The sequence below is a fragment of the Vicugna pacos genome, chromosome 7, assembly GCF_048564905.1.
Source record: "Vicugna pacos chromosome 7, VicPac4, whole genome shotgun sequence".
In the NCBI taxonomy this organism is placed as follows: domain Eukaryota; kingdom Metazoa; phylum Chordata; class Mammalia; order Artiodactyla; family Camelidae; genus Vicugna; species Vicugna pacos.
Window position 1 is genome coordinate 2,679,542 of NC_132993.1, and position 25,857 is coordinate 2,705,398.

The 25,857-nt window shown below is 56.0% G+C and overlaps 1 protein-coding gene across 3 annotated transcripts in view; it reads right to left on the bottom strand.

Moving 5' to 3' along the window:
- The window catches only part of DPP6 (dipeptidyl peptidase like 6), an 837,334-nt gene that overhangs the window by 71,022 nt on the left and 740,455 nt on the right, over positions 1-25,857 (bottom strand). For all 3 annotated transcript variants that reach the window (XM_072964103.1, XM_072964105.1, XM_072964104.1), the window contains exons 9-10: positions 17,187-17,341; positions 15,443-15,540 (exon numbers count right to left, since the gene is read on the bottom strand). In XM_072964103.1, the coding sequence (XP_072820204.1) occupies positions 15,443-15,540; positions 17,187-17,341 (253 nt within the window). The remainder of the gene's footprint in view (positions 1-15,442; positions 15,541-17,186; positions 17,342-25,857) is intronic.

Genomic DNA, 25,857 nt, shown 5'->3' on the forward strand with positions numbered 1-25,857 from the left:
CTGGTCCCTGCAGGACGGACATTGAAGGGTCTGGGGGATGGACCTGAGCTTCTCCCGTTTTGGACGGGGGCCTGTTGGAGGCAGACGTCCCTGTCCAGGGGTGTGAGAGGTCACAGCGACACGTCGCATTTAACATATTTCCACCTGGGAGGACATGAAACCGAGGAGGGCAGAGCCAGACCTCCTGGGACGAGTGTCCTCTCCTCGGCCCCCGCGCTGCCCGGGGGGCCTGTCTCCGTTCGCTGGAAACACTCCTTCGTTCTCTGCCTCCTGGTTTTCATGGTGCTCTTTTGCACAATCTTCACTTGGGCCAAATATGAAGGAAAAGTTACCCTGACCTTGTTAAGGCGACTTTGTTCAGCGCCGTTGGGACTGCTGCTGGGGGCGCGAGCAGCGGGGGTTCGCAGCGGCAGGGAGACCACACAGGAAAACGGGCGCTACCGCCGCGGAGCGGGGCGGGGTCTGGGCAGAGCATCACCGCGAGGGAGCGCGAGGGAGGCGGGGTTCTGGTTAACCTGACCGAACGCGGTTCTTGCTGCAGGCGGCCGGGTGGCCGGAGGTCACCTAGGAGGGGGGGCAGCGGGGCGGCGGCGCTCGGGGAGGGGGGCCGGGCGGGGGCGGCGGGGTAGGGGCGCTCCGGGGCGACCGGCGAGTTTACCGCTCGCGTCGGAGTCGTCGGCAGGAGGCACGGAGGCGCCGGGCAAGCCGGGGCCGGGACTGCAGGGTTTGCTGCCTTGGAGGAGGGAGGCCACGTGTCCAGGCAGAGCGGGTGCTACAGTCTCTCTTTTATTTTAACTTTCCAAATTTGTGATGTGAGACATGTTTTACAAAGGGAAAAGAAACAATCATACTGCAAATTAGGACGGTGAAGGGTGGGCCCACCTGGCCTAGTCCCCAGGGACCCGGCCTGGGCTTGGCACGTCACCTGCGGGAGGGGCAGGGCACAGATCCGGCCGGGGCTGGGGGAGCTTTGGTCCTGCAGCTAATTTATCTAGAACCTGCACCCTCAGTTCCTTCATCTGTTTTTTTTTTTTTCCAAAAAAATCTGGCGGCGCCTTTAGAGATTTTATGGTGATGAAATATAACAAGAAGTATTTTTTAAAGCCTTTGAAACAATCAAAATCATTAAGGACTCTGTAAAGATACTGTAATAACCTCTCAGAGGTAAGTGTGCCTCCTCACCTCGGGCAGTGGCACCCGCCGTCCCACCGTGTCCCTGTGCCACACGGCTCGGGGACCTTTCACCTGAGTCACTCTCAGAACGTCACAGTCGCCCAGGTCTCACCATCCGGAGAGTAACATCTCGTTTCGAATCAATGTTTCCTATTCCACGACTTGCATCAATGTCTAGACTTGGTTCTAAATTAGTTTTGCTTATTTTAAAAAATCAGGTCAGCTCGCAGGGAGGAAGGGTTCCCGCCAGGCAGCTGACCTTGAAGGCGCACCAGCAGCAGACCGGTGAGGCCACCTCCCCAAGGAGGTGACGCTTTGGGCAGAATGACGTCCTTTGTGCCAGGTTTTGTAGTCAGACCCCACGTTACTGGAAAGGAAAATAAAACGTGTACCCACGTAGCGACGCTGTCCCTAAGCAGAAAGCCTTGCCGAGAACGCGAACCGTTCCTCCAACACCTGCGAGGTTGCCCGCTTTTCTTACTTCATGGCTGTTAGACCAGTGGTTCAACGCGGGACAGTGGCGTAGACTCTGGTTGTCAGCCCGGCATCAAGGGCCCGGCCAGGCCTGTGTCCAGCTGCTGCTGACCATTTGGGGGGGTCTGTTTGGCTGTCCCACAGGACACAAACACGTGGACGTGAGTGTGGACTCCAGGAGAACGTGGAGGTCCAGCACACGGCCAGGCTGCTCAGCAGACTGGAGGCAGCCTTTCCCTTACCGTCTCTGTGCCCACGTGCCTACAAATACACACACGAGGGGAAGAGTCACCGTCTCACTAAAAAAGGACGTTGAGTCTCTGGCTGTCACACGGATGGAGGCGGGAGAAATTCGGCTGCCTGAGTCTACGTCACCGTGTGAACCAGCCAGCGGGGAGCACAAGGAGGCGACTTCCTTCCCACTTTGTCTTATCCTCAGGCACTGGGCCCACAGGGCCGAGATCTGGGGACCCAAACCTCTACCACCTCGGTGATCACAATTTTTCATGGACACCCAAGGACTTAGAATGTCAAAAAATATTCTAAAGAAGGTGGAGGAAAAGCTCAACTCAGCCCAGCAGAGCCACCCAGATGGATTCGGGTTAGAGCACACTTCCCCGAATTCACCCGAGCAGGCGTCCCCATCACCCGAGCAGGGTTCCGCCATCACCCGAGCAGGGGCCCCCATCACCTGAACAGGGGTCACCCATCACCCGAGCAGGGGTCCCCATCACCCGAGCAGGGGCCCCCATCACCCGAGCAGGGGCCCCCATCACCCAAAAGCCCAGGGAGAGGCATCCAACGTGACCCTCGCATCCTGTCCGCTGCCAGGTATCCGGTATTGGGGGAGCCCTCCTTCCTGGGGTAGAGAATTAGGAAGGTCAGGAGAACCACACATACTGAAAACACAGAAGGAGGATGTTAACTATAGAAATACAAGGTGAGATGAAAGAAGTGGACGAGGAGCCTGCAAGGAACTGAAATGGAAAATTAGAGAAACTGGATTCAGAGGAATCAAGGAAATTCTGGGAAGCTTCCCCGGACAGCAGAGGCAGGGGTCACTGAGGGAGACGGAGGAGGGTGGATGGTGCTCTCCGCTGGGGATGCAGGTGCTTCTCGCGGAGGAACCAGAGTGATGGGGAGAGAAGCAATCATCAAAGACACAGCAGAGACGGAGATACGCAGATTAAAGCGTTTTCCACATTCCAGGAAAATCAGTAAAACACCTAAAAACGCTCAGAGAGAATCTTAGAGATCTACCAAAAAGAAATGCCACAGCCACCCAGGAATAAGGACACAAGGTTTGAGAAAGGGTAACAATTTAGGCTGATAATCAAGTTTCTCCACTGTTCTAGGTCTAATGATATTTAATCCTTCAATGTGTTTTTAAAAACCAATATGTTCTTATTTAAAGCAGATCTTCCACTTGAACATACCCTGCACTAAAGGCAATTCAAAACTAAAGGCTCAGACTTAAAAGCTTAACATGCAAGAAGATGGTCTCGAAAGCCAGCTCACCCACGGCTGGTCCCAAACTACCATCAATTTGATAACAGATTTGAATGCAAATGTCAACAGTAATGATTAAGGGATAAAAATAATAAAATAAAAGAAATATTGGGTGAGTATTTCATAGAATTGTAAACACATAGTAAATCTTTTAAGGAAGATTAAAAACAAAGGAAGCACACGTCACAGGTGAAGAAACAGAGACTACATCTAAGCTGCAGGAACGCGAACGCGCCAGAGCCTGGGGCAGGAGACTAAACAGGAGAAACTTCCAGATAGCAGTCAGCTTGCGGAGACTCGAACTGATCAGATTGAAGCTTCATGAGGGCAGGACCACACCACCTTATTTCCTTCTATTCCTGTAGTATTTTATATAGTGCTCCACATGTGGTGAATACTTAGTATTTCTTTAAGGAAAAAATTTAATTCTAACAAAAAGACCAAAGAGTTTCTTTTCTGGGATGGGGGGTGGGCGGCTAACAAAACAATTCTAAAGTTCACATATAAGAAGAAAAGGATAAACATGGCCAAGATGGTCTTAAAAGGGAAGACGGAGAGAGTGGATTTATACCAGGAGTTGTAAGTGAAATCATGTATTGTGTAGCTGCAGACTTTTTGCTGCATCACAGTCAGGAGGTCTACAAGTAATGTATAGCTTCAAATCGCAATGGTTTACATCAGAACAGAATAGTTTATATAAGAATTTAATATTTAATACCAGTGTTATCCCAAATCAGTGGGGAAAGGAAGACTTAACACAACAAATAGTGCTGGGAAAATGACTTAAGTATTAAAAAAAAATCAAGCCAACAAAGAACACGTATGCTTCTCCAAAACAAAAATCTCAAAGGAAAACCTATCAAAATGCTCACAATAGTTACCTCAGGGCAGAGGAATGGCAAGTGATTATTTCTACAATGCAGAGATGAACTTGTTAAATAAGAAAAAGGTTATTAAGGGTACATTGGGAGTTTCCAATTAAAGTTGGTGGGTTTATCACATTTATTTATTTATGTCTTCTCCCTCCAGAAATGTAATTTGGATGATAATGAAGGAATAAAATAAATATATACCCACACTAGTAAAGACGGCAGGAAAGGTTTCGCCACATTTCCAGAAGACAGGAAGCAGACAAAAGAGTAATGAGGGTGAGTCTGGCTGAAAAAGCAGTGGCCTAAAATACTGACAGAATTAACCCCCGGAGAGAATCCTGGGGACTTGGTGGTCTAGGTGCAATACAGTACAGGACTGAGAAATGTGGCTGGACAGCACTGTCATCTGAGAGTCTCCAGATGAGACAAATAAGGAATGAAAAAAACAAAGAAGCCCCATCCACATTTAGATATATCATTTCATTCAAAAATCTTCCAGGAGGGAAAAAGCACATGACCCACAGAGGAATGAGTGTCACATTAACATCAGATTTATCATCAGCAACACTGAATGCTAGATGAAACTGTACCCCCAAATTGGAGGGACAATCCTTTTCAAATTACCATTCTACATACAGATAACATTTTCAGAGAGTGTGAGAAAAAAGAGACATTTTTAAATATTCAAGACCTCAGAAAGTTTACTTCCCACAGTTCTTTCTTAGGAAAGCATCTGCAGGATATACTTCAGACAAAAGTGGAAGTAAAGCAAGAAAGAAGATGACATGGATCTAAGAAACAGTGGCTCCAACCTGGGAGAGCAGTGAGGGGACATCCCAGGATGGCATCAGTGCAGATGTTATACAGAACAACCAGTCCAGACTGGAGTGGGGCAGTGGAGTCTACTTGGAGAGACAGATCTGGGGGAAAAGGCAATGAACAGAATACTTAATAAAGTCTGGGCAAAAGATGTGAAAGTATGATAAAAATCAAATGGTTCAAGTAAAAACTAAAAACAATTAAAAACTCCAGGAAAAACAAAAGGCTGAAACAAAAAAAGACAGAGTCACAGGTTACTGCTTAGCTCTACCATGAAAGACAATTACTTATGATAAAGTCAATGCTAGCTGTTGATTTTAGTCTTTTAGAATCAACCTATAGATAAATAAGGAAAATTAAGTTACAGTTTCAGGACAGAATCCAAATGCCATCAACCTCAATGATATAAAAATGGAAGAAAAAAAAAAGATGACGGAGTTTCCAGGTGGTGGGACAGGGAAGGAACCTGTCAGAAAGGGCAGGACTTCTAGGTCCATCTTACAAACTGGGGAGTTACAAATTCCTGTCTGCAGTTAATGTGCTGTGAGACAAACTTGCAAGAGTATTATTTAAGTTTATAAAGGTAACTAATGGAGGGAATAAAATGCATATATGGAGAAGCTGGGAGGGGTGTTGAGGTAAATGTGACAATTTCTTGTCTATCATAAGAAAAAGACAAAAGAATGCATACATTAATTTAAAAACAGTGAAACAAGCAGGTCACTTAGCAATATGATGGTTGTCACCAGGATAAAGAGTGAAAACAGTTAAACACCATCTCTGTTCTGGGGTGGGGGGTAAGGAAGGAATTGCTGTTTTCCCTGTAACCCCTGTTGTGTGATTTTACTTTCAAGCATTAATATGTAGTACATTGGTAAAAAGGAAATACAAAGTTACAAGTAAATAAAAACTGACAAACAATAAACGATTGGAGCTGCGGACAAGGCGGAGCCCGGGCGGGCGCCGCGGGGCTGCAGGGGAGGCATCTGCCCTCCGGACGCACAGGGACAGGGCCGCTCTGGGTGCTCCTGGCCGGGCTGAGCTCACAAGAACAAGACATTTTCCTCAAGCTCCTCAAGAAGTGTATTGACATGACAAGACAAGGGGCAGGAGGGGGCGGATGAGCAACAGCACACAACAACTTAACACCCACCAAGTAATTTGATGAGTCAACGAAAACCGCATCTATTTAAAGGTGGTGAGACCAGGCTGGATGGGCGGCCAGGGGATACGTGGACCGAGCTGGGGGAGAAGATGCTGTGAGCGCGATGCTTTGGCGGTTAAATTAGTCTTGCTCTTTTTTGTCCAGGGACATGGTCACGAGGGGAGTGTGGCCGGGGCCGGGACCTGCCGTCAGTGTTGCCCGAGGTGGCTCCCCCGACACACCTGGGACAGGCGAGGGCTTCACACGTATTCTCAACGGCGATCAAGCTCTGAGCTGCTTTGGGGACCTTGAGGGGCTGACTCCCGCCTGGAAGAAGCAAGGACAGAGATGGGGGAGGGGGAGCCATCTCCGCGGGCCCCGGGCACCGCCTGGGTACGTCTAGGAACAGGGCATCCCCGGTTGTCACCGCACTTGGTGGGGCGGGGCCTGTCCCAAGAGAAATGATCAGAGCAGAAACGACATGGGGTGTCAGCGGCAAAATCCCCCAAAGCACGCATGGTGGGGAAACGGTCTCTGCACCCAACCGGTGGTCCCTGTGGGGTCCCCAGACCAGCAGCCCCGGGAAGTGCTGGACATCCTAGCTCTCGGGCCTCACCCCAGACCCGCTGAACTGTTTAACAAGGGCCCAGGCGAGGCCACTGCTGCCCTGGTTTGAGGACCACCAAGCGAGGTGGTGCCTGGTGAGCAGCCCACAGCGCTCCACGTGGCCATGCGTCTCTCCCCACCCCTGCCCTCGCGCGATGCTCTGAGTGAATAAGCATGCCGGTAGGCAGATACAGTGCTTTAGAATAAAGAGGCATGTGGTTGCAGTTAAAGGAGAGGAGAAAATGGGGTCTGAGGCAGAATAATTTAAGACGAGGTGGAGCCGGGCTTTGAAAGACACAAGGGTTGATCCAACGTTGAGATGAAGGGAGACACAGAAGCATTCTGATGATCACAGAAAATAAAGCATCTTATTTTGAAAATTGTAGAAACTGCATTTTAAAAAAGAACACGCTACCAAACCATTAACAGGAAGCAAAGATTTCTGGAAGAAGTGCTACCAATTTTCTATTATAAAGCCCTTCACCTGCCCATCGATGCATGTGCTCACCCAAAGAGCACGTAGCCAGGGCTCAGCGTGCAGCAGTCAAGGGTCCAGGTGCCGGCGACGCAAAGGCCCGAAGCCTTGCCTTAGGGGAGCTCACAGTGTGTGGGGGGCCAGACACAGGAACCACGAACCTCGGCCCAGGGTGAGGACCACCCTCACAGGAAGCGGGGGCACAGGGAACAGCCCTCGTTGAAAAGCACAGCTTGGCTGAGAAAATTCTACGACTGTCTCGTGAATCTGCAGCCAGATGTGCCTTCAAATCAAAATACAGCGACTCCTCCTGCTGAGCAGTATATGAATTTTCTATTAGTCCATTTGTTTGCCATAAAATATGAATAGAGCACGGTCTCTTTCGCAGGGATTAATGCGTCATGTCACTTCTTGGTTCTCTGAGTTCTGGCCGAGGTTCTGACAGCCGTGTGGCAGCAGAGGGCCAGGGAATGCAAGGCTTGCCTCGCTGGTGAAACAAAGAGCCCGTGATCGACGCGCGTTTCCCAGGGATGTTGACTCCCTGGTTTAAGCTGGAGCCAAAAAATACTTTGAGGGACAATTTTTTAAAAAAAACTTATGTGCTTTAGTAGAAGGCATCGTTGAGCAGATTGAAATGACACCAAGCGCCAAGCGCTGCGTGCGACGATGCGTCCAGTTCCCCGTCTGAGATGCCCTGGAGCAGCCACATAACTGCACCAGAATATCTGCAGGCGGCTGCACTTTGCAAAAGACAAGAGTGATGCCTCTGTGAGACAAACCACTGTTAGCTGTGGCTCCATAATGCCACTTGCAGTGCAGGAGCGGACCCCGCTGCCTCTCCCTCCCGGCTGGGGGGCTGCCTACAATGGTGGGGAGGCATCACCTTGGGGACCTCCTCGTTCAACAGTCTATACGCTTTGAACAGTAAGGGATCAGGACGGGTGGGGGCAAATCTCATGCCACCCCTTCTCTAGCCCTGCACTGTCACGCACTCAGCACCCATCCGTCCCTCTGTCCATCAGTCTGTCCATCTGTCCCTCCGTCCCTCATCCATCCTCCACCCACACACCTGACCTGTCCACTCATAATATAAACCCAGCCTCCATGGCACTGTGCCCCTGGTGCTGCGTGAGGACCCGCTGGATGTCTTCCATGTGCCTCTGTGCCCCCCCTGTCTTTTCCAGCCCCTGTGCTGGGGGAGGGTGGGCTCACCCGGACAGAGGGCATCGGGGATTCTGGTTGTTGCCCCCTGGAAGCACCAGGAGGAGAAGGCGAAAGGGCGGGTGGGTATCCATTTCCACGTACCCCCACAGCCCTGCTGCTGACTCAGGTTCCAGCCCTGCTGGTGACCTGCTCCACGTGGCTCTCTGTCCCCCGGCTCTGGTGCGGCTCCTCCCCTTGCCCCTTCAGGCCTGGGACGGTGACAGGGACCCAGTGTCACCAGCCTGGTGGGCTTCCTCCCCACCGTTCTGAGTGGAGCTTTGTCTAAACACCATTGGCATCACTCTGTCACCTACGAGGACACAGACAGAACACAGAGGGGCCACGAGAGCCCCTGCCCACAGTTGCCCTTTCCCCGGACCCTGAGGGTGAGGCCACCGCAGAGGCTCCCAGACAGGGTAGCGCTCGGAGACCTGACGGACCCCGAGCCGGGAAGGCCCCGAGACGCCCACGGACCCGGCTCCCGCCTCGGGCAGGGGGGTAGTCTGAAGGGTGCCTCTGGGCTCGGGCAGGTCAGAGCAGCACCCAGCTCTCTGCAGGGCCTGGCTGCCCCTGCCCGGCACTGGGTCCACTTCCTTACGGGCCTGAGCAGGGCCACATGCTGTGCTGACAGACACGTCCCCACCGTCTCGGCCGCACCGAGCTCTGCCAGACCCGCAGCCACGGCCCCGGCAAGGCCCGCTCGGGCCCTCTCTCCCGCGGGCACGCCCCCCCCCCCCCAGCAGCCTGAGTTTCCGGCCCTGGTTCCCCCCCAGCCCCTGGCGCCCCCACCCTCGCCCCGTCCTGGTGGTGGGACAGGCACCTTATGCTAAACCTCTGCCGTCCCCTCCTCCAAATCCCCCTTGAGTTGTGCTGTGTCACAGCCGGCCAAGGGCCCTCGCTCGCCCACCGCCCTCTCTTGACCAGGCGAGTCAGGCCACCCCTCCCCGCAGGCCCCTGACCGCTGCGGGCCCAGCCCGAGCGAGCGCAGCCCCGGAGCGGGAGCTGCCCCCCCAGCTGCTCCCGGAACCAGCTGACCACGGGGCAGCCCCGTCCGCCCGCCCGGCCTCCCTCCACAGACCCCGCCCACCCCCTGAACCTCCTTTGCCCCGTTCCAGTGAGACTGTGAGACGGATTTCTGAGGCGGTGTGTCCTCCCCGGTGCGATCATCTGTCTTTCAAGGTGAAGTCTCTCCCTGTCAAAGTCTAGGTGTTTTTCCCTGACATAATCACCCTTCAGTGCGTGGGCTCTCCCAGGGGAAAGGCCGTCAGGCCTGAGGAGTAACCCCAACTGGCAATACTTACGGCAGCACGTGGGCTTTGTCCCTCCAAGGACATCCGGGGACGGCCGCCTTCTGTGTGCGAGGGCCCCTACGGGCAGCCTCACAGGCCCGAGAGCGTTTGTGACTCAGCTCCAAAGACGCAGGAACGTAGCTTCCTCCGACTTGTACTCAGACCCGAGGGACAGGGGAGAAGAGACTCGTGCGAACGCCGGCGGGAGGGACGGGAAGAGCTCGGTCCGCAGGAACCCCACCTGCCGAGGGTGTAGGACACAGCCGTCCATCCCCTCAGCAGTGCCTCTGGGGAGGGGGCCCGGCTCAGAGCAGGCTCTCAGACACTGGCCCCGATGATGAGAAGCAGGCGCACAGGGCCGGGTGGTGGGAAAGGGTCTGCCTACAGAGACCCCGAGAGCTCGGCGCTTTGAACCGACAGCACAGAAGCGAACGGGACGCCAGACTCGGACACCTGGATGCCAAGCCTGGCCCGGAGTCAGTCAGCCGCGATTCTGAACAAGTCACCTGCCTCTCGTACGTTGTGGAGGAAATGCAGGAGAGATAGGTAAGAGGAATTTTCAGAGCACTTCCAGCAACGGGGGCCCGGAGACAGGAGGCCCTTAGGCAGGGGAGGCTGAGCTGCCGCGTGGTACCTGGGACGCCCGCTTGCCAGCCGTACTGCACGCTGGACGCACGTCACGTGAGGGCCGGTAGAGGCTGCCAAGTCCCGTTCTCCGGCAGACGCCGTCAGGTCCATGCTCCGGATTCGCCGTCGTCCGTGAGGGAGAACTCTCACTAAGCCCTCTGCGTTCGCTGTCACCCGCTCACCCGGCCTGTGATGCGGCCGGGGAAGCCCTTGCCCGGTGTGCCACTGACCTCTTCAAGTGTCAACACTTTTGCTGGCTGAAAGAGCTTGTTGGCCAACAGAGGCGTCTTACTTACGGAGACAGGAAGGCAGAGTCCCGTTTTACTTTTCTGACGTCTCCTGGTCTGTACGTCTGATGAACACTGATCACTGCTTGCAAATCGACCTACAGTGTCTTCAGAGCGATCCGGCTTCTATCCCAAACACGGACCACGGCAAAGTAAAACATGCGTTCTTCCCCAGAAATTTATTTATCTGGACATCCAAGACTCAGATTTCCAGGCTTCTAAAGCACTGGACATTTTTAAAAATTGATTCTTGTGATCAATAGTGACATTGAGAACTCCCTCTCCAATGCATCAACAGAATAAAGACCTGTCACTGCTCCAGCCGGGAGCTTCTACACTCCTGCGCGGCCCGCTAAGAGCTTCTAGCCGCCTTGGGTAACAAAGAGCACAGCCTGGTCTGATATCGCAAACACAAGGGCTGTCGGGCTGGGCCAGTCCACTCAAGCTGCTCCCCAAAATTACTTCATTTGAGTATTTTGGTACCAGGTCGTTACTTTAACACAGGAGGTAACACAGAGCCAGGTCTAGCTCCGAGGGCATTCGAGGTGATTTATGCAATTCATACCCAGAACATTTCCAAGTAATCCAAATAAATTTGGAAGTCACATTCAGATAAAACAAGTACCTTCCCACAGTCATTAACCTAAAGACAAAAGACTAGAAGTACGTCAGCAGGATGGCAGACTCAGGGCCGGAACTGCAGGCATGTTCCTTAATCTGAAAATGAGACAGCCCTTCCCTCCCAGGTGAACCACTGCTGCCGGAAAGGGCTTTGCGCCTTGGCCGCAGTTAGGAATCACCTGGGGAGCCTTAAAAAGCCCCGAAACCCAGGCCACACCCCCAAAGAAGGAAACCAGGAAGGAGAGATTTATTGAAACTGCCTTCTGGTGTATTGTGTGCACCTGAAAGTTTAAGCACAGAGTGAAAAGCGGTAGGCATGACAGCTCGTGGACAATGACATGAGTGGTGGGTTGGGGTCAGGGTCTTGTGTTCAAGTCTTGGTTCCATCCCTAATTAAAAGTGCATGATGGGCAGGCCAGGTGGTGGTGGCAGTGATGGTGGCAGTGGTGGGATGGTGGTGGCAGACAGTGGAGGTGGTGGCGGTGGCAGTAGAGGTGGTGGCAGTGGAGGTGGTGGCAGTGGAGGTGGTGATGGTGACAGTGGAGGTGGTGGCAGTGGAGGTGGTGGCAGTGGAGGTGGTGATGGTGACAGTGGCGGTGGTGGCGGTGGCAGTGGAGGTGGTGATAGTGAGACTTTGACGGGGGATGCTCGGGGCACTAGGACGGGGACCCTGTTTTTCTGTGATGTTTCCACCGCTCTGAATACCTCTGTCTTCCCCTTAATCCTGAATAAAGGCCTTAATCCTGAATAAAACCCTGACTGGATTCAATATACCAGTCTCCCAGCGAGTCCATACTTTGTATAGACTGGACAGAGAGAAGCTGGGTTTCCTCTCGGGTTCAGAAAGGGGGGGTGTCACGGGCAGTGCACGTGGAGGAGGAGCCTGGAGGCAGAGGGCCCCCGAGAATGAAAGCTTCCTGCGAATTTGCAGAAACCGAGTCGCTGCGCAGCTAGAAGCAGTGAGCCACACGGACACACGCGAGGTCCCAGCAGAGCGCTGAGCGGAGGAGAGGAGACAGATCCACCCGCACGCACGTGCACATGCGCACACACCTTTATGTAACTGTTATCTGTATCTGCATCACAATGCCATGTGTGTGAAGTAGGGACACACACACAACAGTATGTTTTACAAACACTGACGGGGGAAAGGTACCCAAATACATCTTAAATAGGTGCCTACGATGGGGCGGGGGAGCTGGGGGATTAGGTTAAAAAAGAGCAAATGGACGAGAACGCTCGTGCTGACCGGGAAGGATGGTGCGCAGGAGCCGGGCAGACCTGGGTCTCGGTACTGGCGAGTCACGTGAACTCACTGACGTCAAATAAAGGAAAAGTGGCCTTGTTTGACTTTGGCCTCTGACAGGTCATGGAAGGGGTGGTGGGCGGCAAGAGCCGTCCCCTGGCCCAGGAGCGCTGGGGACGCAGCAGCACCAGCTTCCGTCCTCAGGCTCGGTAACCCCCTCGTGCCCCGATGCCACCGACAGTCAGGATGAGCGCCCGGGCCGCGGATGGGCGACATGTTAACCCGGTGTTTGGAGGAGAATAAAGACACATGCCCGTGCAGCACGACCCGTCCTCAGAAGGACCCCGCCGGGCACCTGCCACATCTTAACTCCCCTCCCAGCTCCACAGCTCCGCCAAGGCCCGCGGAAACCAGCACACAAGGGCGTTTGTTTTATCAGCACAGCCGGGCACTCCTCCCGTGCAGGCCTGGGTGACCATGGGGGTGGGTGTCTCACGTGGATTTTGTCTGGTGGGCCAGACCCCCTAGGGTTAAGGTTAGGGCCCTGGTGGACCGGTAAGCCCCAAACTTATGCTTACATCCTCGTCGGACTGTCCGCATACACCGAGCTCCTCCAGCGCCTTTGGACTGGGTCTCACACCGCACTGGCGCTCTTGTTAATAATTAGTGAGTTGAATAAAGCCCCCGACACAACGCTCATTCACTTTGCCTAAGAACCGCAGTCTGACACTTTAAGAGAGACGTGCCAGCATCTCTCTTAAAGTGGGCGGTTGGAAACGGCCCTGAAGTTCCGAGCGAGGGCAGGGTGGGGTTCCAAAGGTGAGCGCAGTCAGCCACGGGGAGTGCCGGCAGCCCTGTGCCACACGCAGCAGCTCATTTAATGTCCACGACCACCCACAAGAGCAGACCTTCTTGTCACTATTGTTTCTCTCCTTTTGCAGACGAGGAACCTGACTGACTCGGGGGAAGAGTGACCTGCCCAAGGTCACGGCCCCAGGCTCTGAACCCAGGCAGCCGGCAGGTGCATCTTCACTCTAAACCAGTGGTTCTCAGTCTAGGAGCACCTCTGCCTGTCACGCTGGCAGCCACATCCACTGGGCGGAGGCAGGGAGGCTGCTGCATTCTCTGCAATGCGCAGGGCAGCCCCCTAGGCGGGAAGCACGGGCCCCAGGTGTCGGTAGTGCCGGGCGTGGGGACCTGCAGACCCCGCCCCACGCCCGCCACCCGTCTCCCGCCTGCAGTCCTTCACTCGTTCATAGCAGTCTGCTCAAGGTCTAGCCCTCCTCTGCACTGGAACCTCCACGCTTCATTCATGCTAAATTCTCTGTCTAATGGATGCAAATAAGTGCTCAGTAAACACACGCTCACATTTAGTGTGTGATTTCAGAGAGATCTGCGCGCACTGAGAGATCTCGAGGCTGCGGGGCGGAGAAGGCGGTGAGAAAGCGTGACATGAACAGACGGCGGGTCTCCACTGTGTCGGAAAAGCGTCGCCACCTTTAGCCCAGAAAACCGGGGCGAGCAGAAAACCCGTGGCCGCGTCTGAACAGCGAGGCCCGACCGAGGCTGATTTCTCACTGTCCTTGCAGCTAATCAAGCCTGCGGAAACAGCATCACCAAATTGACTAAACAGAGATTTTCAATTAACTCAAACAGATGGCTTAAATTTTCCAGGTGACTTTCCACATTAATTCAGAGAGTTGGCTGGACTAGGCCCCAGGGGGCTTGGCGGGGACAGGGCTGGAAGGAAACAATGAAACACGTGGGTCTTCAGGAGAGCAGACAAAGCCAGCGTCAGAAATTTCTTCTTTCCCAGCGAAAAACGCCGCCAGCCAAACTGAGCAGACCCCTCGACCAGCACAGACTGGGGGCCGCTCCCCACAGAGGGGCCGCAGGGGACTCAGGCCTCGGGACCGGCCACACGAGTGAACGGGGGCCTCTCCGGTGGGCGCCGGGCCTGCTCTGTCCCCTCAGGACCCTACAGCACTTCACACGTCACCAGGGGGCGGGGGGAGAGCTGAAAGCCCCTCCTGGCATCTGCGGAGGCCCCGACTTCCGGGCTGCGGGCGGCGGGTCCCACCCGGGGCGGCAGCAGAAGCACCACAGGTGAAGACCGCACCATCACAGACCAGTGGGACCACGTGCCTGTGTGTGTGTCCCGGCACTGGGCTCGTGGAGGGGCCAGACTGGCTGAGCCCAAGGCTCCTGCCCTTCTGGGAGCTTCCGGAAGCTACGAACCAGGCGGGGTTCTGTAACTGAATAGGGGAAGACTCGGGCTCCAGCTGTGGCAAAACGTGGGCTGGGTATTTGCTGAGACTCAGGACGGACCGTTCCTGCCTTAACCCACTTGTAGATGCTCAGGATCTCAATTCCCTCCTCTTCTCCGAGACTCCCGCCAGTTTTCTCAGCAGAGAGAGGCTTAATGATGATAAAAGTGGGCTCTGGAGGGAGGATCGGCCCCCAGGCTGCCTGAACTTTGGGATGAAATGAGGCTGACACTCAGACCACTTCACTTGGATGGATCTCACCCAGCGGTTTTGAGCAGAAAATGAAATCCACCTAAATCAGTCGTTAGTAACAAGACAGTCACCTCTGTCCACATGTCCCACCAATGACATGGTTGTTACCTTACCAACTGGGAGCCCCGCTTCTTGGAACAGGACCCACCACTCACCCCTGCAGCTGGCAAAGGGTGGTGATGTTGTAAACAACGCTCTCAGAATGGGGCGCCTCGTACAGAAGGTGTGACCACGTGGATTGTCCTGGAGAGACTGTGCCCCCAACGGATGCCCTTCGATGTCGGCTGTGCGCCGGGCAGCGTGCCCCCGCTGGACACGTGTGGTTAACCAGACAGCCCCCAACACCCCCAGACACCCAGCCTCCGGGGAGGAGAATCTGGGCCTGACATCAGGTAGGAAATAGTGGCACCGGGTTGACTGGTGTTCCTTTCCCAGAAAACCAAACCATAAAGCAGTCAAGAAAACCTAAGCAAATGTACCTTCTCCTTGCATTTTTCAATTAGCAGCTGAATAAACCTGACCGTGCAGCGGGCGTCCATCTGACCATTATTGACCACAACAAGGGGAAGGACGCAAACCTCATTCGCGGATCGTCAGGCGGCGTCATCTCCAGGTCGTGGGTGGGTCCGTTGAGGCCGATGACGTGCAGGGAGATGCTGGGGTTCTCACATCCAGCCTAGGAAGTAAAGGGGCACAGGCGTGAGCGGCCTGGCGGGGCCGGGCGCCGAGTCCCTGGGAGAGCCACAGGCCGGCCCCCAGGGCCTGGAGCCCTGCAGGCAGGGGCAGCTCCTCCCAGCACAGGCGTCAGGACACGGGGCGACTGGGCGACCGCGCCCCTCCCTCCGCATTCCTCCCACCCTCGTCTGTCGACGACGCCCAGCGAGCACCATGCCCCTTGCCTGAGTGCAGGAGGGGAAAGAAGCTGGCCCAGGAGCAGAGAGTCCTGGATGCGGTGCCAGGAGGGCGGGCCGGCCCAGCGGGGGAGGGTGGAGCCCTGCCGTGCCCTGCTCCCCGCTCACCTCTGCTGCCTCTTCCCGGCCGGGCGCCAGCCTGACCGGGGCGGGGGAGCCGTGGCTGCTGGGGCTGACACCCTTGCCCTCGTCCACTCCCCCTGCAGAGGGAGGTGCTGGGGTGACAATGGAAGCCAGCCCCACTCAGGGCAGGAGTCAGCTGGGCCACCAGCTCACGGGCTCTGACTTGGAAGGGGAGGGGTCTGGGGCAGGGACCAAATTCTACTGGCCAGAGTATGTTGGCTTTCTACCGAAACATGAAGCCCAAATCCTGAGCCATCTGCCCCAGAGCTCACTGTCTGATCAGGGCCGTACTGTTCTGGATCTCGTCACTTCACTCCTTGATCCAAGGAACTCCCATCACATGGCCCCCCAGGGAAGCCATTCTGTGTCTGGGTGGTCTCTGGCTCCCAGCCTCCAGGACTGTGAGGGGTAACTGTGCTGTGTAAGCCGCACAGCATGTGCTCGTTAGAGCCAAGCGCCTGACAGCCCAGGTGTTCCCTTTCTCAGGCCCGGGACTCGGGGAACCTCACTGGCCTTGCTTGGACATGACGGACCCTCTTCCTGCAAACGGCCAGCAGGCCCGTATCTGGTGTGCAGGGCATGTGGCGCCATCCCAGGGCCCCCTGTGGCTTGAAGTCAAGGCTCAGGGCTCACTGGCAGAGGCTGGAGTCGCCCTTCCAGTAGCCGCGGGCGCAAGGGAGGACTGTCACCAGGAGGTGCTGGCGGACTGCGTCCACCCTCTGGACACCAGCCTGTCCCCAGCGGAGTGGGCGGGAGAGGCGTCAGGACTCCCTTCAAGCCAGGACACTGTGATCCGCTGACAAAGCCGGGTCTGTCTGTCCACCGCCCCCACCCCCCCTCCTGCAGCCTTGCCGTTCTGCTGGCTTCTTGTGCCAACAAGTCGGCCTGGGACGCAGTTAGACACAGTATGTATGGGTCAGAACGTGACCAAGCCCCAAACAGCCCAGCCCAGACTCCGGGGACCAGGGGCAGACGGGGTCCCTCCGGCCTCCCAGAAGCCAAATTCTAAAAAAGGAGTTTGAGGAGAGCGTGCCCGGGAGGGGGCAGTGTGAGTTTCTGTCGCCACTGAATCAGTCACAAGGGAGCTCACGTATTTGAGTTCTGATGAAGCTTAGACAAATCGTTAATGGCAGTCCCGTTATTCCAAATAAAGTAAACCCGCGGACAGATCTGACTCCCCAAAGACGGGCCTTCAATGCAATGGAACGTGAAACAGTTGCCCTCCCCGTGTTTGCTGCACTGCCCCCCGCACGTCCGAGTGTCCCCGCTCCAGGCCCGGAGCGCTCACCTTGGGGTAGCGGTAGGGCTTGGCGGCGGGGTAGGCCGAGCCGGTGTAGGTGGGGAGCTCCATGACCGGCACGCGGGAGTCGTTGATGGCAGCGTAGGCCAGCCGCGTGCCGTCCGGGGACCACCAGTGGGCGATGTGGGTCTTCAAAATCTCCTCTAAGGGAAACAAACAGAGCAGAGAACTGTGGGCGGGCACGGACGGGGGTGGGGTGGGGCCGGAGCTGCTCCCGCACGAGGGCTGCTGGCCGGGAGTCACGAGTCCCTCTACAACTTTGAGGCTTCACTGTGCCCTGGATACACCTTCATTCAAGAGAGGCCGGGTGCTGACCTCCAGACCCAGCGCCGTAAGCCCCAGCCAGTCAGCCCAAACGAACAGGGCCTATTCGTCTGAAGACGGGTTTTTCTTTTTGGCACAAATTTGAGCAATATGAGTTCAAAAAGTGCCTTTTAAAATTAAAACCATTTTTTTTAAATTGAAGTACAGTTGATCTACAGCAGGTTAGCTCCTGGTGTACAGCGCAGTGCCTCAGTCATACACATGTGTATTCGCTTTCACGTTCTTTTTCATTATCGGCTCTTACAAGACACTGAATACAGTTCCCTGTGCTGTCCGGGGGACCTTGTTTCTAACAAGTGCTTTTTGAGCTGACTCCTCATTGTTCTGCTGTGGGTTATTACTGTAAGACGATCAAAAAACAGTCAGTTCACCCTGAAGCAGGGCACGTCCAGGCAGAACCAAAGTGAGAAGGTAAACTGCTGGAGGGTGAATCCTAGAAAATCCCAGACTAACTCGCAGGAGACGCCTGGGGTCCGTGCCCGCCCGTGGACCCCCTCACACACAGCCCTGCAGAAGAAGAAGGTCAAGGCGAGCCTGCTCCTCGCTCGTAAAGGAAGGACGCAGTTTCATCCCATGTGGCAGAAGCACAGAATGGCCTCGTCCTCAACGAGACTGAAATGGAGACGGCCGTTCTCTTAGGTTTCCGCCAGAAGCACCCATTTCTACTTCCCGTCCCGACCCGGCAAGGCTACGTGGAGCCCTGTCTGTGAGTGAGTTCTGCAGGGTCTGACGTCTATTCCGGAAACGATGGTTCTGCTCTGTTTCTTTAACAAGCCAAGACAAGACACTTCCCAGGTGTGAGACGTCAGAGAACTGGGCCAGAGGAGCATCTTGGTGCTCAGCAGCGCCGAGGTCGCGGGATCCTTCCTTGTGCCTGATCTATACGTACTGCAATTCCCCCAGCTTAGTTTTTAGAGTAATGATCAGTGCATCTACAACCGCACACGTGAGTCCCACTGCCCCGGCACCGTCAGGCGAGACACCGGCTCTGCGAGCCCGTGGGGACGAAGTCACACCTGAGAACCCGAGACCACCCCGAGGAAACAGCACGAGTGCGTCAAACTCGAGGAGAAAGACGTGAATCAGGACAAAGCCAAGGGATGCGGCAGCGGGAAGAGAGGGTCACAGAGGGACTAGGAGCTGGACCCGCCTTGCCGGCCTGGCGTTGTGGGGGGGGGCCCGATGGCTGCAGGATGGCGACAGGGCGTGGAGGGGTGGGGGGTCAGGGCCCTGCGGCAGTGCCTCCGAAGGCATCCCACAGCCAGGTGCAGGGACTGCGAGTGGGGGCCTCCGGCGGGGGAGGCGGCTGGTGGTGCCGTCTGTCCCTCCATCACCGGCTCCCCCCCGCCTGGTTTCTTAGTGGGAGGAGCCCTGACGTCTCGTGGGGCCTGCAGCAGCAATGCTAGGAGTTATGCCTCCAAAAAGTGCCGTCCTCCCTCTAACTAAGTCTTCCCTGCCCTCTGAGCGCTTGCCTCCGCCTGCCAGCAGCCTGCAGACTCCTGCCCAGGACCGGCACCGGACAGCGGAGTCCAACCACCAGGACGCCCCGCGCACCTGACACCCCGCCCCTCGGACCGCAGCACAGCTCATCGGGGAGAGGTGCTGAAGGCGCCCGGGGCCCTGGCTTCTGCCCCGGTTCTGCCACCTACAGCAGAGAAGAGGTCCCGCTCCAGCCCCAGCCGTCAGCCAAGGGGTGCCGAGGCCGCCTCTCACACGTCCTCCTGCCCGTGCTCGGTGACCTTGTGGCACCCCGGGAAATGACTCAGAAGCTTTTCCAGAGCCGATAAGAACCCAAAGTTCTACTGAGGCAAAACAAAACGAAACCCCAAAAAAACTGAAAAAAAAAAAAAAAAAGAAAAAAAGGGAAGAAAGCCAACTCTCCAGGGCTTGTAATTTTCCAGCGTTGTCAGCAGCCGGCAAAGTGACTTTCAGGTGCGAGTTTGGAACGAGGTGATTCGGGAATGACTTTCTACAGAAGCACCTGGCTTGTCTGGCCGGCGCGCGCGGTCGGGTGAGTAATAGACTCCAGCAGACGGTCTGCTGGAAAGAATAGGCACCCTTTGCAATGCAATTTGCAGCTGATTCTGCTCAATCACTTCAGTGCTGCAGGCTGCGGGGGAGGCAGGGCTCCGGGGGCAGAGGGGGAAGGAGGCGCCATCCACCCGAAATTGGCCTGCGAGCCTGGCTGCGGTGCTCAGGGCACATGGGTTCACGGCCAGCCCTGGAAAGTCCCAGCAGGAAAACGGAGGTGGCAACAAAGTCTTCTAGAACGCACGCTGCACAGAATCCAGCAGACAACACAGCCCTGCAGACACAACTCATCTGCGGCTTCCCTTTGACCCTGAACGACCTCCTGGGAAGGAGGGTGGGGGAGCACGGCCAGGCAGCAGGCTGGGGGGTCCTGCCACCTTCGCTGCTCGGCAGTCCAGCCCCCTCCTCGTCCACCTGCGGTGTGTCCGCCTCCTTTCTAGACTTGTCCTCATATGGGAAGGAAACACTGCTGCTTCGGTCCAGGGCAGGGGGTCGCACGTTCAGGGACGAGAGGGAGGAAACATGGGGGAAGGTGGGGCCCAATGCTGGGCTGAGAAGCACTGTTTCTGTCACTTCCATCAGCAGATGCCAGAGTATTTGCCCCGAGTTCCATTCGCGAAAAAGAAAGAAAGAAGAAAGAAAGAAAGAAAGAAAGAAAGGAAAGAAAGGAAAGAAAGGAAAGAAAGAAAGAAAGAAAGAAAGAAAGAAAGAAAGAAAGAAAGAAAGAAAGAAAGAAAGAAAGAAAGAAAGAAAGGAAGAAAGAAAGAAAGAAAGAGGACCCCAGCTCCGGACTACAAATGTGCTGGCTGGTGGGGACCATACAGTTCGGGGTGGCAGACACCTGCTCAGCGTTAGTTCCTGCAATTCCATCCCAAAGCGAGAGGACCACAAATAAAAAAGAAATCCCACCACACGCACGGCCAGGCGGTACACGAGGGTGGCTTCCGTTTTTTTCCCCGAATGCCCTTCAACACATTGTTCCCTGGCGTGTTTATTTTTCCTGTGAGTTAGTTGCTCATTAAAGAGATAATTAAGTGTAAGAAACTAAGGGGAAAAGGACCAGGCAGATGAAATCGTGACATTTTTGTGTTAATTACGATGTCCCTGCTCTGCAAACATTTTCCTCAGGCTCTCCAGCTTAATGAGGCGGTTGGCTTAAACGCCGTGAACCAAATGTAGTTTACGGATAGAGCTTTTAGGGAAAAAACCTATTTTAGCGACTAAATGAACTGTGTGAGCCTTGCCTTGGAACAAAAGGAGAGACTTGCCTTTCTGAGCAGGAAGACACATCTTTCCTTCACCTCCCCTGTCCTGTCCAGGGACCATCTTCCGCTCAAACGAGAAAGATACATTTTGGGAAGGGAGGAGGGACTCTCACTGCTGCATGTGAGTTCAGGCCTGACCTGCGCCCCCGGAAGCAGCCTCTGCACCAGATGTAAATGTTGGACAACAGGGGCCCCCAGGTCTGACAGAGGGTCACGTGGACCTGGGAGGGTGGCGGGGGAGAGGGCGGTGGGGAGTCACAGCGGGTACTGGGAGCTGGAACGAGCCTGCTGTCCTCTGACTGCACCACCAGGCCGGCCGCGGCACGGCTCAGGGCTCAGCTGAAAAGAAATCCCAAGGTGGGTGAGGGACCCACAGATGTGAGACGGGGGGAGCTTCCGAGTGCCCTGCGGAGCCAGAACCCTACCATGTACGCCCATGTCCATGCGCTGTGTCTAGCTCGGGGGCGTGGAGGGCGCGGGCACAAACCTACCTCATCCCTGCACTTCTGAGTGGCCAGAGGTCACAGACCGCCACGATGCCAGCCTGGCAAGACTTGGATCCCTCGTTCTCCCGATTTTATATCGATCACCTGCCATTTCCACTCTGTTGTCTCCCCTGTATCTGACGCTTCAGCTCATTGTTGGTGCCACGCTGTGAACTCCCTGCTGCCTGGGTTTTCTGTCCGGAACGCAGTATCCAGGGAGTAGCTTGTGTTTTCTTAGAGACACAATGCAAAATTATAGACTGCCTCCAAGAGCAGAAAGTAAGATGCTCCCGAATTTGTAACTGCTGCAGGAGTGGCCAGACCGTCACTTAAAGCAAGAGGCTGGCTGGACGACGTCTGTGCCTACGGGCTCTGAACCCCAGGTCTCACGAGCGTGACCAGTTAATCACCTTTTATTGTTTCTCCTGAAGCTCCAGTGAGAGTAAGGCTGTGGTCTCGGGGCCACACCTGGCCCGTGGACGAATTTGGGGATGATCTTAGGGCTCCTAGCAGCCTGGAGCAGACAGACACATCAGAAGCACCTTCCAAAAACTGAAGCCATAAAAGCCTCTTGACATTATTCTGGGTTATTAACGGTTCTTCATTCCCCCAGGGGGTCGTCTGTACCTGAGTATAAACTCCTCGACAGAGCTGGACACCTTGCTGAGTATGAGTCCTGGCCCTGGCGACGTTTCTGGGCCTTGATGCTCTCCCACTGTGAAGAGTTGAGGCCTGTGTCTCCTCCCCTGGAACCACAGTGGTCTCTCTAAAGCAGCTGAATGGACAGGACGTGCAGAAGTGATGGCCTGCAGCCTCTAAGGCTGGGTCACAAAAGGCAGTGAGCCCCTGGGGCGCTCTCTCGCTGGGCTGCTCCCCCGAGACCCTCGCCATGCCATGGGGAGGCCCGGCCACGTGTCGGGCGTCCCGGTCGGCACGGCTCAGGGCTCAGCGGGCGGCCAGGGTCAGCCGCGGGACCCGGGAGGTGGCTCCAGCCCAGCCCCCCGGCTGCCCCGGCTCCCCGGCTGGTGCAGAGGAGAGCTCCGTTTGCCAAGCTTGGCCCGACTGACAGGTGCCACTGTTTTAAGCCATCGTATCTGGGCCACTGAGAACAGCTTGAGCTCGGCAAAGACTTGAACACAAAGACAGGGAGGGGAAGAGGAGACCTGAGCTGGCGCGACGGGTTCCTATTCTTGCCTGGCCCTCTTTCCTAGGTTCCCCTACTCTCTCCTCTTCGTTTCCATCGCGGGCATCGAGGGAGCTTCCAGAACTTGCGTCGCTGGTCTATGCACCTGCTGCATGCCCAGGCTGGGGACAGCGGTCAGAGATGTTCTCTTGTTTCTCATTCATCTGTTTGTGATTCACACATCCATTCAGCCATCCACCCACCATTCACCCGGAGCAAACAGGCAGGCCGTGCCAACAGGGACACACGGCGAAGCCGGCTCACGGTCTCACACGGACTCGGAGGATCGGTGCTCGCCCACTTGCACTCGGAGGTGGCACTTTAGAACAGCGCTGGCAGCCTGAATTCAACTTTATTTTTGAAGGCGAGAGTCCCCGCGTGGGCCTCGACTGGGATTCAGACAAGTGTGAAGAGGCCGGGGACACTGCTTACAGCTGGACTTCCTGAGGCTCGGGGAGAGGGGGAGCCGGCCAGCCGGTCTCTGGTCTACGGTCCTGCTCCCGTGGCCCGGCCCTGGGGTCAGACCCTGGCCCCCTCTGCCTGCCCGCCGCCACCTGCTCCATTGTGCTGGGCGGGAGGGCAGCCGCTCCTGGAAGGAGGCCCCCCTCTCTGGAGCTGCCTCATTTGCAAGTAGAAAAGGCCTCACCGATCTCCTCTCCCCCTCCCTCCCCTCACTCTAAATTACTGTGCTGACGTGAAGGATGCACTGAGAGCACAAGTGGGTCCTCATCAGGAAGCTAATCCAGTGACGATCAAACACACGCGAAGGTCAGGGAGCCCTGAGCTGGGAGGCGCGCTTTCTGGGGGAGAAGCGGCTGCGCCTGGGGAACTCGCCGTGGAGGATAAACCCAGTGGGGACAGAGGCCAGTGGCCGAGAGGCTGAAGACTCAGAGCCCTTCTCAGGCCCAACCTCACGTTCATTATCGGTGCTCTTTTTCTAAAAGAGATCCCCCAGATCACACAAGCTTTGGAACCCCACAAAGCTGGGGTCTGTCCCATAGAAAAAAAGTGACTTTCGGCGAAAAATCCATCTCCAAATAGCACCGCCCAGGTTAACGGTGCCACCTGCTGCTTCCAGAGGCCTCACGCTCTCCAGGCCCGGATCCCGCCTCTCTGGGCCTCTCTCCCTCAGTTGCAAAAAGAGGGGGCTGGCTTACATCACTGTTACTCAGGCTTTCTGAACAGGAGGACCCCATCTTACAGGAAAAAACTTGCAGATACCACATTCTAATTCGGTTTGAAATACTGAACATCCCTTATAGAATAATTTGTATTTCGTGCATCACAAGAGCACCTGCACGTATCGGACAAACATTTAAATGTGCGGAGACATAGAGGTTACCAGGTCATCCGCATGTCCAGGTGTGGCACAGACTCGCAGACGCCCCGACGAGGGCCCCGGCTGGCTCCCCATCCTGACTTCTTGGGGCCCTGACTGAGATGTGGGCGGAGCTTCCTTTGAGCAGATTCTAGAATGTCTACACCATCCTGCTTCCTGAGCTCTGACAGTAACCACCAACTGTGAGCAGAGGTTTGCCAAGGTGGCAGGAGGCTGCGTTTACTGGAAAACCTGGGGTGTAGACCAGCCCGAGGGTAGGTCTGGCAGCAGGGCGCTTGGGGACGGCTCCCGGCCTCTCGGAGGCATCAGCGGCTCAGCACTCCGTCCTGCCCTCGGACGACCTGGGGGTGCCTTCAACAGACACATGGTCTCCAGTGAACTCTACGGCCCCAGACAGGCTGGTGCTGGTGAGTGGGGTCACAGGCCCTTGTTCAGGGTCAGTGCTTCCATCCGCCAGCCCAGGATCCCCCCCGCCCGGTGACCACACCGAGCACCAGCCATCCAAGCGCTGGGACAGATGCTCAGAGTGCAGAACAGACTAGTGGGGGACTGGCTTTTGTGATAAGGATCTCACACAAAAGGGAAAATCTCACCATGAATCAAGTAAAATGGTACCTGAACACTGGCCTCTGACATCCTCAGGGCAGGTGGCCAAGGTGAGAAGGGGCTCTTGCTGCAGAATGACTTTGCGTGAGTTTAAAACTCACCCAAGACCCCAAGAACTAAGGGCGTATCAGCCCAACGTCAGTTGTGCACTGTCTGGGCGGGGAGGGCGGGGTGCAGGGGAGAAGAGGGGACTCGGGTGAACTGGGCGGTGCTCCTGCAGACGTGACACAGATCCCTGCAGGGCGGTCCCTTTCTGGGAGCCGGGGGAGAGAGGCTGCGTCTGATCCCCGGATGGACGGGAGGCGACGGGAGGACGGTGTTGACCGTGCGGCAGACCTCCATGTCCTCCGTTCTGTTTTACTGTTCAAAGCATAGCGCGGTGCTAAGTCCAGTATCACCCAGTACTGACCACCGGCGGAGGCTGGTCCAGGAGGGTGATGCCGCCCATCCTGGATGGCCTCCTGGAGAGGGGCCTGGGAGGGAGTGAAGGCTTTCGGGGGCAGCGTGACCAGCATCCTGCCCTCCAGGTGTGCGGTGCTCTGGAGGATGGACCCTGGAGCCAGACTTCCCAGATTCACAACCCGGCAGAGCCCGCAGAGGCTGTGTGACCTTAGGCCAGTGACTTAGCATTTCTGTGCCTCAGCTGTCTCCTCTATAAATCAGAGATGATACGAGAATCTGCCTCACTGGGAACAAAGGGGGACACCTGTCCTGTGCCTGCACCAAAATGGCCCCCGGAACAGCCCCCGCCCCAGTCCTCCCCGCTCTCTTTTTCAGAAGCAGTAAGGCCTTGGGGAGGACAGGACGCTAGGAAGGCAGGGCGGGTCCAGGCAAGGAGACGAAGGCAGAGCCTGCCTGGATCCAGGGCCCCTGATACAGGAAACACTTCCCAGCCCCTCCTCCAGCCCCAGGTCTGGGCAGATCATTCTTCTTTATTTCTTGTACCAAAACTTACGGGCACAAGGTTCACAGGCGTGAGCGTGTGTGTTTCAATAAGTTTTCATTCACTCCCCAGAACCACCACTCCAAGTAGGTGCCACTATGACCTTTACTTTTCCCTCAAGGAAACTGCAGGGATAAAAGTTTCAATGAGGTGCTCAAATCCCACAGCGAGGACGGGGAGAGTCCTGGAGGACACGGCACCATCTCTGGCACCCGCCCACCTCCATCCACCTTCCTTCCCTCTCTGCCCCCCCGGCCCACTGCCCCGCTGTGGTTCAGATCCTGCATGTGCCACGGAAGAGGAACGGACATGAAGGTGGCCGGGGACTTCCACAGACCTCGGATCATCCCGCCCAGCCTTACTCTCCGCAAAGCCAACGGCCGGGCCGTCCGGCAGCCCGGGAGAGACCTTCCCACGTGCACCTGGCACTGACCAAAACGGCTGTCAATTCGGCTCCTGAGATGCGGTCAGTGGAGAAAAAAG